The 13,059-nt window shown below is 39.4% G+C and overlaps 1 protein-coding gene across 1 annotated transcript in view; it reads right to left on the reverse strand.

Moving 5' to 3' along the window:
* The window catches only part of LOC110149830 (GON-4-like protein), a 43,554-nt gene extending 32,069 nt beyond the window's left edge, over positions 1-11,485 (reverse strand). Inside the window, 4 exon segments of the mRNA XM_070467126.1 lie at positions 3,092-3,194; positions 9,147-9,668; positions 9,997-10,119; positions 11,391-11,485. Of these exon segments, the coding sequence (XP_070323227.1) occupies positions 3,092-3,194; positions 9,147-9,642 (599 nt within the window). The 5' untranslated portion in view covers positions 9,643-9,668; positions 9,997-10,119; positions 11,391-11,485.
* Positions 11,486-13,059: the final 1,574 nt, after the last annotated feature.

Here is a 13,059-nt window from a genome sequence, read left to right on the forward strand (position 1 = left end):
CTTAGAGAAATTCAAGAGCTAGCAGACACCACACCAGAGGAATTAACAGAAGATGACTTGATGGAGATGAGTGCTTCCAGACCAGTGCCAATGAGCACTGATATAAGACAAACTAATATAAGACAATCTGGCAGAAGAGTTCTGATTATTCAAGACTCTTTTTTCATTTCTTTTACATGGAGACTTCATGATACACACTCTGAAACCAAAGCACCTGGTGGGAGACGGATTTGTACCACACAGAAACATTTTTAGAGACATGAAAAAGCAAAAAAGTCAGACAAAAATTACAATGTATTTCCACAAGGTCACATTCTCTGCTTCCTCATCAGCCTCCACCACCTCTTCTGTCTCACCACCCCTGCAACAGCAAGACCAACCCCCCTTCTTTCTCCTCTTCCTCCTCAGCTTACTCAATGTGAAGACAAGGAAGATAAAGGCATTTTTCATGATCCACTTCTACTTAATGAAGAGTAAACAATCACCATGCCAACAGGTAATAAACTTACCTGTTGTGTATATATGTGTGTCTTTCTGTGAAAATCTAATAACTGTATGGCAAGAACTGTATAAGACGTTTTTGTGTCATCATTATTATCATTGCGTAAGTATTAGAACATCATGTGCAAGACTTATACTGAAATGAGTAGCCTACCCTTACATAAAGTGATATTAAATAGAAAATTAACAATGTGTTAGCTTTATTACTGATGCATAACTTTGCTTTCAAAGAGTTACCATATAGTATGCCTCTCTCTTGTAATCAGAGAAACCTTGTATCTCATATTTTTAAAAATGTAACAATGTTTACAATCCTGTACATGAATGTTGACTAAATGTTACTTTTGTTCAGTCATTAAGTCATGTCTGAGTCTTTGCAACCCCACAGACTGCAGCACGCCAGGTTTCCCTGCCCCCTGCTATCTCCCAGAGTTTGCTAAAACTCATGTCCACTGAGTGGTGATGCTATCTAACCATGCCAACCTCTGCTGTCCCTTTCTTCTTTTGCCTTCAATTTCTCCCAGCATCAGGGTCTTTTTCAAAGAGTTGGCTCTTTGCATCAGGAGGCCAAAGTACTGAAGCTTCAGCTTCAGCAACAGACCTTCCAATGAATATTCAGGGTCGATTTCCTTTAAGTTTGACTGGGTTGATCTCCTTGCCATCCAAGAGACTCTCAAGAGTCTTCTTCAGCACTACAGTTCAAAAGCATCAATTCTTCAATGCCCACTCTTCTTTATGGTCCAACTCTAACAAACATACATGACTACCGAAAACACCATAGCTTTAACTATACGAACCTTTGTCAGCAAAGCAATGTCTGCTTTTTAATATGCTGTCCAGGTTTGTCATAGCTTTCCTTTTAAGGAGCAAACATCTTTTAATTTTATAGCTGCAGTCACCATCCACAGTGATTTTGGAGCCCCAGAAACTAAAATCTGTCACTGCTTCCACTTTTCCCCCTCCTGTTTGCCATGAAGTGATGGGACCTGATGCCAAGATCTTAGTTTTTTTAAGGACTATAATACTGTATGCCATAAAATTTCTGTAACAATTCATTCATCTATAGGCCAGGGTACTGTGAAGCAATCCAATCAATTACACTAGGCTACCACCAAGCCATCATAGTGTTGCTTCTTCATTATCAATGCATGAATCCTTATACCAGTAAATAAATACAAATTTCTTTATCACATCATCTTTTCATTTTTCATGTCCAGTTGACACATATGCCTACACTGTTCTGTATCATATAAGACAATATTAATATAATGACAGATGATTTATCCTGTAAACAGACAACATAAACTTACAGTATCAATAAATACAGTATTATAAATGTACTTGTCTTCCTTATGATTTTCTTAATAACATTTTCTTTTCTCTGGTTTACTTTATTGCAAGAATCCTCCAGCCTTTTCTTTCTACACTTTTTGTTTGATTCTTCCTCTAACCTTAACTTTCATAACATACCAAAATAAATGGAAGACCTTCATTAAAAAAAGGCACTCTAATCTCAAAAATGACATGAAAGACGAACTAAAGCAACAAAACAAAACATAAGTCCTAAAGGACTGTGCTCACATAATTCTCTTTGGACAAAGACTTGCATTGTTTAGGTACATAATAAACACTTTGGCATACTGATAAAGCTTTCTTCAATTCATAACCTTGTCAACAGCCAATGTTTTACCTGCACCATGTGGTGTTTACTATCCCAGGACAGGGGATACAAATCAACAGTTCCTGAAACATGCTATCCATTATTGGCAAACTAGCAATGGGATAATTTTTTAAAAAATGACTCAAGCCAAGTTATCTGTTTCCCATGCCTCCAATCTTGCTCTCTTTACCCACCAAATCAATAAATTAAACTGGCATTAAATCAAAGCGATGTTTCTAGAATCCAAGTCAGTTCCTACTGATTTCCTGCTTTCTTTGAGCTCTCCTTTTTGACAGATCAAAAATCAAATCTAAGGTTCTCCAAGACCTGAACACTGCTTAACTTCTCTATCATCACTCACTCAGACAACTAAATCAAACTTACTATTTTCGAAACACATGTATTGTTGCTTCATAATTTCATGGTCTGCAAACATTCTTCTATTTGCAATATCCTTCTCTGGCCCCATTTGCCAAAAATTTTTTATTGCTCCTTCTAAACTAAGATGAAACATCTCATTTTGTGAATCATTCCCTAAGCGATAGTATACATAGGACACTATATACCCTTTTCAAGGCCACCAGGGCACCTTATACACAAGCTATTATAGCACCTATCACTGTGTACTGTAGCTGTTTCTGTCTGTATTCCCCTGCTAAGCTGACATCCTACAGGCAGAGGCCATGTCTTACTTATTTTGGTACAATCGCTGCCAAATACTGGACTCAATACATGACTGTGGGATGTATAAATGGTAACTGAAAGGATTCCTGAATATATATGTAAATTTAAAGAATTATAGAAATAAATGATAGAGGAAACTTAAATGTCTTAATCTAAGTGGGCTACAAGCTTCACACTCAAAAATCCGCAAAGTAAACAAAAGTAGATGTGGAAAAGTCAAGAGCACGACTCATGATAAACACAGACTCACTGGTGATTCTTATTGCCTGGTCAGTGCAGAAATCCTTTGCATCTGGTTCATCAAGTTCTTCCAGGAAATTATATTCTGGATTGTCATCATTTGCCTCCTCTAGGAAAAGAAAATGTTTCAGACACTTTTTCCCAACCTTGAACTCATCTCTCTAAAGAATATTTAAGATGTTCAGCACTATAAGAATCTATTCCAATAAAGCACGCTTATTCTGAAGATTCTATTTTTTATTAATTTTTTGATCATGCCATGAGGTTTGCAATATCTTAGCTCCCTGACCAGGAACTGAACCCAGGCCCACAGCAGTGAAAGCAAAGATTTCTAACCAGTGGAACACCAGGGAACTCCCTATTCTGCAGTTTTTACACAACTTAGTCTTTCTTTTTTTCCCTCACTGCCAGTGTACAAATCATTTCACATAGCTGATTCATCTTACCTATTCTCCTTACTAACTTAAGTTCCTTCCTTCCTTCAAACAAGTCCCTCCCAATATGAAGCCTACACAACCCACTGGACCAATCTCATCCACTGAGGGCAGAAACCAAAACGAAGAAGGAACACAACACTAAACCCTGGGAAAAGGAGACCTCAAATACAGTAACTTACCAAAAAATGAAAAGATAGAGAAATACTGTGCAAATGAAGGAACAAAGTAAAAACTCACAAGACCAAATAAATGAAGAGGAAATAGGCAAACTACCTGAAAAAGAATTCAGAGTAATGATAGTAAAGATGAGCCAAAACCTTGAAAAAGAATGGAAAAAATGACAGAATCAATGAACACATTTAACAAGGACCTAGAAGAAATTAAAAATTAAACAGGGACAGATAATACAATTACTGAAATTAAAAATTCTCTAGAAAAAAATCAATACTCAAATAATTAAGGTAAAAAACAGATAAGTGAGCTAGAAGATAGAATGGTGGAAATAACTGCTAAAAAGCAGAATAAAGGAAAAAGAATGAAAAAAATTGAGGATAGTCTCAGAGACCTCTGGAACAATACTAAACACAACAACATTCGAATTATAGAGGTCCCAGAAGAAGAGGAGAAAAAGGGACTGAGAAATTTTTTGAAGAGATTATAGTTGAAAACTTTCCTAACATGGTCAAGAATAGTCAATCAAGTCCAAGAAGCACAGAGAATCTCATTTATGATAAACCCAAGGAGAAACATGCCAAGACACATACTAATCAAACTAACAAAAAATAAAAACAAAGAAAAATATTAAAAGCAGCAAGTGAAAAGCAATAAATAAATTGGAGAAGGAGTTCATCAAGGCTGTATATTGTCACCCTGCTTATTTAACATACAGGCAGAGTATATCATGTGAAACACTTAGCTGGATAACTCACAAACTGAAACCAAGACTGCTGGGAGAAAGATCAACAACCTCAGATATGCAGATAATGCCAGAAATGGCAGAAAGCAGAGGAACTAAACAGCCTCTTGGTAAGGGTGAAAGAAGAGTGAAAAAGCCTGGCTTAAAACTCAACATTCAAAAAACAAAGATCATGGCATCCAGTTCCATCACTTCATGGCAAATAGATGGGGAAAATGTGGAAATAGTGACAGATTTTATTTTCATGGGCTCCAAAATCACTGCAGATGGTGACTGCAGCCATGAAATTAAAAGATGCTCCTTGGAAGAAAAGCGATGACAAACCTAGAAAGCATATTAAAAAGCAGAGACATTACTTTGCCAACAAAGGTCTGTATAGTTAAAGCTATGGTTTTTCCAGTAGTCATGTATGGATGTGAAAGTTGGACCATGAAGAAAGCTGAGACCAAAGAATTGATGCTTTTGAATGGTGGTGCTTAAGACTCTTGGAGACCCTTGGACAGCAAGGAGATCAAACTAGTCAATCCCGAGGGAAATCAATCCTGAATATTCATTGGAAGAACATATGCTGAAGCTGAAGCTGCAATACTTTGGCCACATTGGAAAAGACCCCGATGCTGGGAAAGATTGACGGCAGGAGGAAAAGGGGGAAACAGAGGATGAAATGGTTGGATGGCATCACCTACTAAATGGACATGAGTTTGAGTAAACTCCAGGAGATAGTGAAGGTCAGGGAAGCCTGACATGCTGCAGTCTGTGGGGTCACAAACAGTCGGACACGATTTAGCAACTGAACAACACACACAAGGGAAACCCCATACGATTAACAGCTGATCTCTCAGCAGAAACTCTGCACGCCAGAAGGGAATGGCAGGCTATATTTGAAGTACTGAATGTGAAAAACCTACAACCAAGATTACCCTACCTGGCAAGGATCTCATTCAATATTGATGGAGAAGTCAAAAGCTTTACAGACAAGTAAAAGTTAAAAGAGAATTTAGCACCGCCAAACCAGCTTTACAACAAATGTTAAAGGGACTACTATAGACAGGAAACACAAGGGAAGGAAAAGACCTACAAAAACAAATCCAAAACAATTAAGAAAATGTCAATAGGAACATATATATCAATAATTGCTTTAAAGGAAAATGGATAAAACGTGCCAACCAAAAGACACAGGCTCTTGAGTGGACACAGGAACAAGACCTATATACATGCTGTCTACAAGAGACACTCCTCAGACCTAGAGACACATATAGACTGAATGAGAGAGGGTGGAAAAAGACATTCCATAATAATTCTCATAGAGAGACCTTAAAATAAAGAATATTACAAGAGATAAGGAAGGACACTACATAATGATCAAGGGATCAATCCAAGAAGTAATTTGCTTACTGCTAGCCTAACAGCTTTGAATTGGTAACATGAAAATAACTAGCTGAAAACTGTAAAAACCAACTGACTGTAAGCTGAAATCTACCTAAGTTAATCATTTTTAGAAGGCAAAGAAAAGAGAAAAAAAGACTCAAGGAGAAATTAGGGTATGTAAACCAATTTTAAAAGAACAATTAAAATTCTCTGAGAATAAACACCAATCCAGAGAAAGGTTCAGTCACTAACACCTGCAGCCTAGAAACATAATTTAACAGTGTATATCAATTGTAACACAATGCTGATACTTCAGAATAACCTAGATGTTTTTCTGCTTTTTTCCCCACATAATCATAATCAAAAAACCAAAATGTTACTTAAACAAAAGCAAAACAACAAAAAGAATAGGCACTAAATTATAACAGCAATTACTGGGGCTTCCCTGGTAGCTCAGTTGGTAAAGAATTCACCTGCTAATGCAGGAGACACCAGTTTGATTCCTGGGTCGGGAAGATCCCTGGAGAAGGGATAGGCTACCCACTCCAGTATTCTTGGGCTTCCCTGATGGTTCAGCTGGGAAAGAATCTGCTTGCAATGCGAGAGACCTGGGTTTGATCCCTGGGTTGGGAAGATCCCCTGGAGAAGGAAAGAGCTACCCACTCCAGTATTTCTAGCCTGGAGAATTCCATGGACTATCCATGGGGTTGCAAAGAGTCAGACATGACTGAGCAACTTTCACTTTCACTCTGAGTAGTAAAATTATGAGCGATTTTTATTTTTTTCTTTCAACTTTTCAATATTTTCCAAAATGCACATATATGAATTTTCAATCTTTCTTCTTTCTTCCTTCCTGCTTTTTATGTGACATGTCTATTTGACCAAAAAATGTTACTTGGGGGGGGAGGGACGGGGTTGCGGTAAAAGGGAATCCAAATGTACTTCTTTGACTGGTATTATTTGCTTAATCACTAAGCTGTGTCCACCTCTTTTGCAACCCCATGGATTGCAGCCTACCAGGCTCCTCTGTCCATGGAATTTCCCAGGCAAAAATACTGGAGTGGGTTGCCATGTCCTTCTCCAGGAGATCTTTCTGACCCACGGTCCGAATCCACATCTCCTGCACTGGCAGGCAGATTTTCTTTACCACAGAGCCACTGAGATGGTGGTATTATTTGTACATACAGCTAACAGAAGTATTACAAGGTGGGAGAATCAACTTTCAATTATCCAGATTAATGAGGGGTAGTAGTATTACTGATAATACTAAAACAAACATGTTTATTTTATCTACATTTGATATTTTTTGTTTTATTTATTTATTCTTGGATAGTAACTGACAATTAAACCCCTTGAACCTCCACTTAGTTTCACATTCCGTCTCTAGCACTCTAATTCTGCATTTTCTGCATTCCTTCTGGTCTTCATGTCACAAACACACCACAGCCAAGGAGAAAATTTAAGTCATGCGGTTGCAAGACTAGCTATTTCCATTTTCACTCCACTGCACAAATTATCACTGGGACTTTCCTCCTTCCCTCTTTAATTTCATCATTTGATTTCCTTTTCCCAAAATCTCTCCTAAATCTACTCTCAAAGATCAACCTTTAAATGTAACATTTTTCTCAGGTATCAATGTATCTCCTTTGTCACTAAGTTGTTGTTTTTTTTTGTCACTAAGTTTTATATAAAGTACCTGCACTTAAAACTCTCCTGCCTCCTTGACTTTCACTATTATTGATACTTCTCAAGTTTACCCTTCTCTATCATCTTCTGCCATGTTCCTTTCCATGAGAAGAACCACAATCAAAACTTTTTTAGTTCTACCTCTTATCAAACTTCAATCTCAGTTTTCTATTTTTCCTTGATGGCCCCAATGTCACCTCACATTCCGCATATCTAAAGCTGAACTCATTTTAACCCCTCAAATACCTCCCCACGAAGGCATGCTTCACCATCCCCCAACCCAGATAAATTAAATGTTATCAGTCTCTGAGTAACATTAATTCTTTCTTTCTAATGTCTCTAAGACACACCCTTTCTTCTCTATCCTTACCACCAACATCCTACATCAATACTTTACAAGGTCTCAAAGGCATAACAGGATGACTCTGTATAGTAATCTGAATTTATCCTTTCTATTTGAAACCGTGTTACGCTCCCATACAAACACAGCACTTTTATGTGTTTGTAGAAAATGCTATTCTATTTCCACTCCTTTACCCTAAACCATCAAATTCTATCAATCCACCAAGATCCAGTTTCAAAAATCCTAATTACCTGTACCTCACTTCCATTCAATCACATATTGTCTTAAACTGCACCAAATGAATTAGGTGCTTGTGTCTTCTCTTCCCAACTAGATTATAAACATTCTGAGATCAGAAGTATGCCTTCTGCTTCTTTTATTTATTAGTGAGCTATAACCTTCAGGAAAAGTTCAAACATTCAAGCATAAAAAACAAAGCCCATCACAATCTAAACACACTCTAGTTCAAACATTCAAGCATAAAAAACAAAGCCCATCACAATCTAAACACACTCTAACACTCTGAAGTCATCTTTCACTACCTCTCCTGCCTCTGCTCAGACTGTTCTTCAGCTAAGAAAACTCCATGCCACCATTCCATCAAATCACAATTCATCCTTCAGGGCCTAAGGGTTATGGCATCTCTGGAGAGCCTTACCAAATGCCATAGGCAGTCGTCTCTCCCTTATAGCTGCTGCCCCTCCTCAAGGCCCACTTCATAAACAGCCACCAAATATCAATAGGCCATACATAGTTCATCCCTACAGAAATGATGAAAAGATAAAAAGGAAGGAAAGAGGGCCTCCCTGGTGGTCCAGTGGTTAAGAATCCACTTTGCAATGCAAGGGACACTGGTTCCTGATCCCTTCTCTAGGAAGATCCCTCAAGCCACGTGGCAACTAAGCCTGTGTGCTACAACTACTGACTACACCTAGAGCGCGTGCTCCACAGTAAGAGAAGCCACGGCAGTGAGAAGCCTGCACGTGACAACGAGAATAGCCCCACTCTCTGCAACTAGAGAAAGCCCGTGTGCAGCAACAAAGACACACCACAGCCAAACAAATAGAGAAACCTTAAAAAAAAAAAAAGGAAAGAATACGGAAGATGATCAAGGAAATGGAGGGGAGAAGAAAGTTTCTACCCATTCATAATGTTCAGTGCTGACCCTTACAAAGATAAGGCTCCAATTCCAAACCCAACCAGCATCCCCTTTCAGAAATGCTATTTTGTAAAGGCACTGCAGGGAGTGCAATGACCTGGTTAGCTGGTACTAACAAGGTAAATGTAAGCCAAAGATCTTCCATGTCTTACCTCCTTCTTCCTTGACTTCTTCACTAGGCTTTTCTGAAAAAGGCTCCTTAGCGATAGGATGATCGCCTCTGTCTTCTTGAGTAACTGACCCAGGTCTGAGTGTAATTTTCTTCCCTCTCCTTGAGCTAGTGGCCTGAAGTTTTCCTTTACCAGTGTGTGTATTTACAGGCTGAGAAGACTCCAAGGAAGGTAGGGTGATTTCCTGAGAGATGGCCACATCCACAGCTTCCAGAACTGCAACATTTGTGTTGTCGGTGAGCATCCTAGAGCTCAAAGATGGGTCCTCCATGCCAAGCTGAATTCCGGCATCCTGCACGTCAAGGTCAGCTGCTCTGCCATGACTTGGACTCCAGGACAGGGACACTGACCCCAGGTCTTTAACTTGGTCAGATTCTGCCTTAACAGCTGACTGAAGGTCTAAGTCATCTTCCTCCTGGCTGCCCTGATGTTGTGGGGACTCTGTCAACGTAGTTCTTCTCTTCTTACAGGGCAACATTTTCCAAGTCCCACTTTTGTTCCATCCTGAAAGGATAAAGGCAAGTTCTTATCACCATCTTATTAATTAAAGGTAATAATATCTCCTCAAACATATTTTCACTTATTCATGTTCAATCATGAACACTGTATATTACACCAAATGCAATCTCCCATTAGGTGGAAAGTGAGAGACAGAATGCCTGAGTTCAAATCCTAACTCTATTACTGATCAGTGTGTTATCTTGCCTGAGTGACTTCACCTATCCAAATTCTGGTTTCCTCAACTATAAAAGATAATAATTTGTCTAACCTTATGGAGTTGTTGTAAGAATTAAATAGTAAATGATTAGTAAGTGTTAGCTATTACTATTACCATCAGGGAAGTAGAATAGCGTGATGTTGAGAGCAAACTGTGGAGTCAAACCATCTGGATTCGTTTCCCAAGTAAGCTTTGTGACCTTGCATAAGTTACTTTACCTGAATTTCATTTCTTCAGCTATAAAATGAAACAAAAATAGCACTTCCGTCATTAAATAGTAATTTATTAGATCAATAAATGCTTGCCATTGTTGCTTTTATAAACAGGTATTTCCCTTAACAAAAAGAATCCAAAAGCAAAGTGTGGTTGTTTAAAAAGGTTAGACTATATTAACAAAAATTTTGTATTGAAAACAAGAGAGATTCCTAACTTTTGTGTATACTATGTTATTTCTGAACAGCTGACTTCAATTCCAATTATCACATTTTAATGGCAACACTAACCTAAAGTGGAGGTTATCTTCTCATATGTACTTAGAGCATCTATTTGCAAACCTCTTTTTTTGTACGTACCACTTTTATGATTGCTTCTTGGCTCTTTCCCACCAGCCCCCCACAAACTATGTGCTTTTTGAGGGAAAAGATTCTTTCCATGAGTACCCCTAGTACTTGACAATATCTGCCCTATTGAAGACAATCAGTAACTACTGTTCCCTGAATTAGTGTGTGAACTTCCTGTTTTGTGCATACTCTATGCAGGTTGGACCAAGAGCATTATATGAAAACTACCCCAAAAAACTTCATTCTCAATAAGATAGGTCCAAGAATAGAACATGCTGCCTTGTGTCACAGTGAGTTCTTCTGTTCAAGTAAGGCCTGAATGCCCATCTATCGAGGCACTAGATGAAAACCTGGACTAGAGGACGGCAACATAAAAGTGCTCTCTAAGACCTTGAACTATAAGGTTAGTTTTAAACTGCTTTAATTCCGTTCGTCCAGGACACTGGGAGAGATTCCCCAGCCCAGACCAAATGAACTTTTGTCCATATCTTGATAATCACAGTTGAATTAACAAGTAAAGATTCCTCTGATAAGGGAATGGTAAGGGAGAATTAAGGATCGTGGCATTAGTTTAGGCAAGTCCTATTGCAGATAAATCACTGAGGTCCAAAAAGGCGGGGCTGGGGAGGGGCGGGGGATGAAAAGAAGAAAGGCAGCTACAATTCAGTCAGGAGCCTGCAGGGATCAGCTCAGGCACTTCAAACACAAAATTCCTTAAACAGTGGGAAAAAAAAAAAAAAAAGAGGTTTAAAGAGGCCCCCTCTTCGGGAACGGCAGTCAAACCAACAGGGTGAATGAAAGCAAACACGGAGGCAGCCCCAGCGCGAACCCCTCCTGGGCAAACATTTCACACAGGGGTACAAACTGCGCTTTTCACCTCAGCGCCTAGCGCTGACTCAGTCCCCACTCCCAGCTAGACGTCTTCACTCCCCAACGTCTGTCACGCACCCCGCACCAGCCCTCAGACCCGACCGCCTCAGGCTGAACGTCCTTCGCCCGGACGTCCGCTCCACACTGCCTCTTCCCGCCCTACAGGACACAGCCCGCACCCTCACCAGCCGGCCCGCTCCCGCGGAAGCTCGGCTCCCTTATCACCGGAAGTCAGACAACGGCAGCCACTTACTAACGCGTCCCCGGGTCGCGGTGCGCCGCGTCGGGGTGTCAAGGAGCAGGCTCCCAGCCCGGGCGCCATTCTATTTTAGGGCACAATGAAGCCAAAGCGCGAGTACTTCCGTTGTTGGCAAAAATATTTAAAGGCACTAGCTTGCTTTCTCTGTCCACTGAGCTATCCTACTCAAAACAACACTGGGAGTTTAAGGTTCAGTGGTTTAAGTTGAGTCCTCACTGCAAGACACCTGGAATATGCAACCAAGGATATGGAGAATTCATAAAATTTAAGAAAGAGAAATCCTGGGTTACGAATAGTGCAGTTTCTTGAATAAAGTGAAGGTAGTCTTGAATTCAATCCATAGTAATTATTCTTATCTGTATAATACACTCCTTACAAAATGATTTCACTTACGTTATCAAAGGTGGTTTTTTTTTTTTTTTAATCTTTACAATAAATTCTATGGGACAATGGCTATTATACCTTCCGGTTTATACAGGACACATTTTAGGCTCAGCTGGGTAGATGATTTTTACGAAGATACACATCTATCAGATGGAATCAGGTATCCTGACTCTCGCTTCTAATGCAGTAATCCGGTGTCCAGGGAGGTACTTGGGCATAGTCGAAGGCCAATAAATTCAATATATGTGCTTTGATGTTCTCTTTTCTCTTTCCTAGAAGGACAGAAGGTCAAAACTAGAAAAGTACATTCAACTCTCTCACTTTACAGGTGAACCACCAACATTTATATATTTAAGTAATTTATTTGACTTGATTTGGTGTGTAAACAGAATCTGCAAAATAAAAGGATCCACAGCTCAAAATGGTGAAGTTGATGTAATCATGGAGATAACCGCCAGCAGTGTGACTCTAATGTGAATCACACTAACTCTTCCATTCCAAAGATATCTCTAGAAGCTTGGCTTTTCATTTGTGTCCTGCTTTTTGAACCTACACAATACACAGACCTGTTGGTTTGCTATCTCTCTCTCATCTAAGCTGTTCTATGCATTTGAAGCTTTTAGAAGAGAAATATCCAACACCGATTAATTATTGGCAACCTTCATTAGTTTTTAAAAGAAAAAAAGCTTCAATTTACACATCACAGAATCCCTCCTACTTATTGTTGTTCTTCAGTTGCTAAGTCGTGTCCGACTCTTTGCGACCCCATGAACTGCAGCACGCCAGGCTTCTCTGTCCTTCCCTATCTTCCTGAGTTTGCTCAAACTCATGTCCAGTGAGACAGTGATGCCATCAACTATCTCATCCTCTGTCGCCCCCTTCTCCTCTTGCCCTTAATCTTTAACAGCATCAGGGTCTTTTCCAATGAGTCAGCTCTTCCCTGGGTCTCCAGCGTTGCAGGCAGATTCTTTACCGTCTGAGCCACCAAAGAGGTTTTACTGATACAATTCAATTATTTTCAGTAAACTTTCAGGGTTGTGCAACCGTCACCAGGTTTGGTCTTCAATCAGAGCTTCTGAAGTTTAAGAAAGTTTCCATAATAAT

The sequence above is a fragment of the Odocoileus virginianus genome, chromosome 5, assembly GCF_023699985.2.
Source record: "Odocoileus virginianus isolate 20LAN1187 ecotype Illinois chromosome 5, Ovbor_1.2, whole genome shotgun sequence".
NCBI classification, from domain to species: Eukaryota; Metazoa; Chordata; class Mammalia; order Artiodactyla; family Cervidae; genus Odocoileus; species Odocoileus virginianus.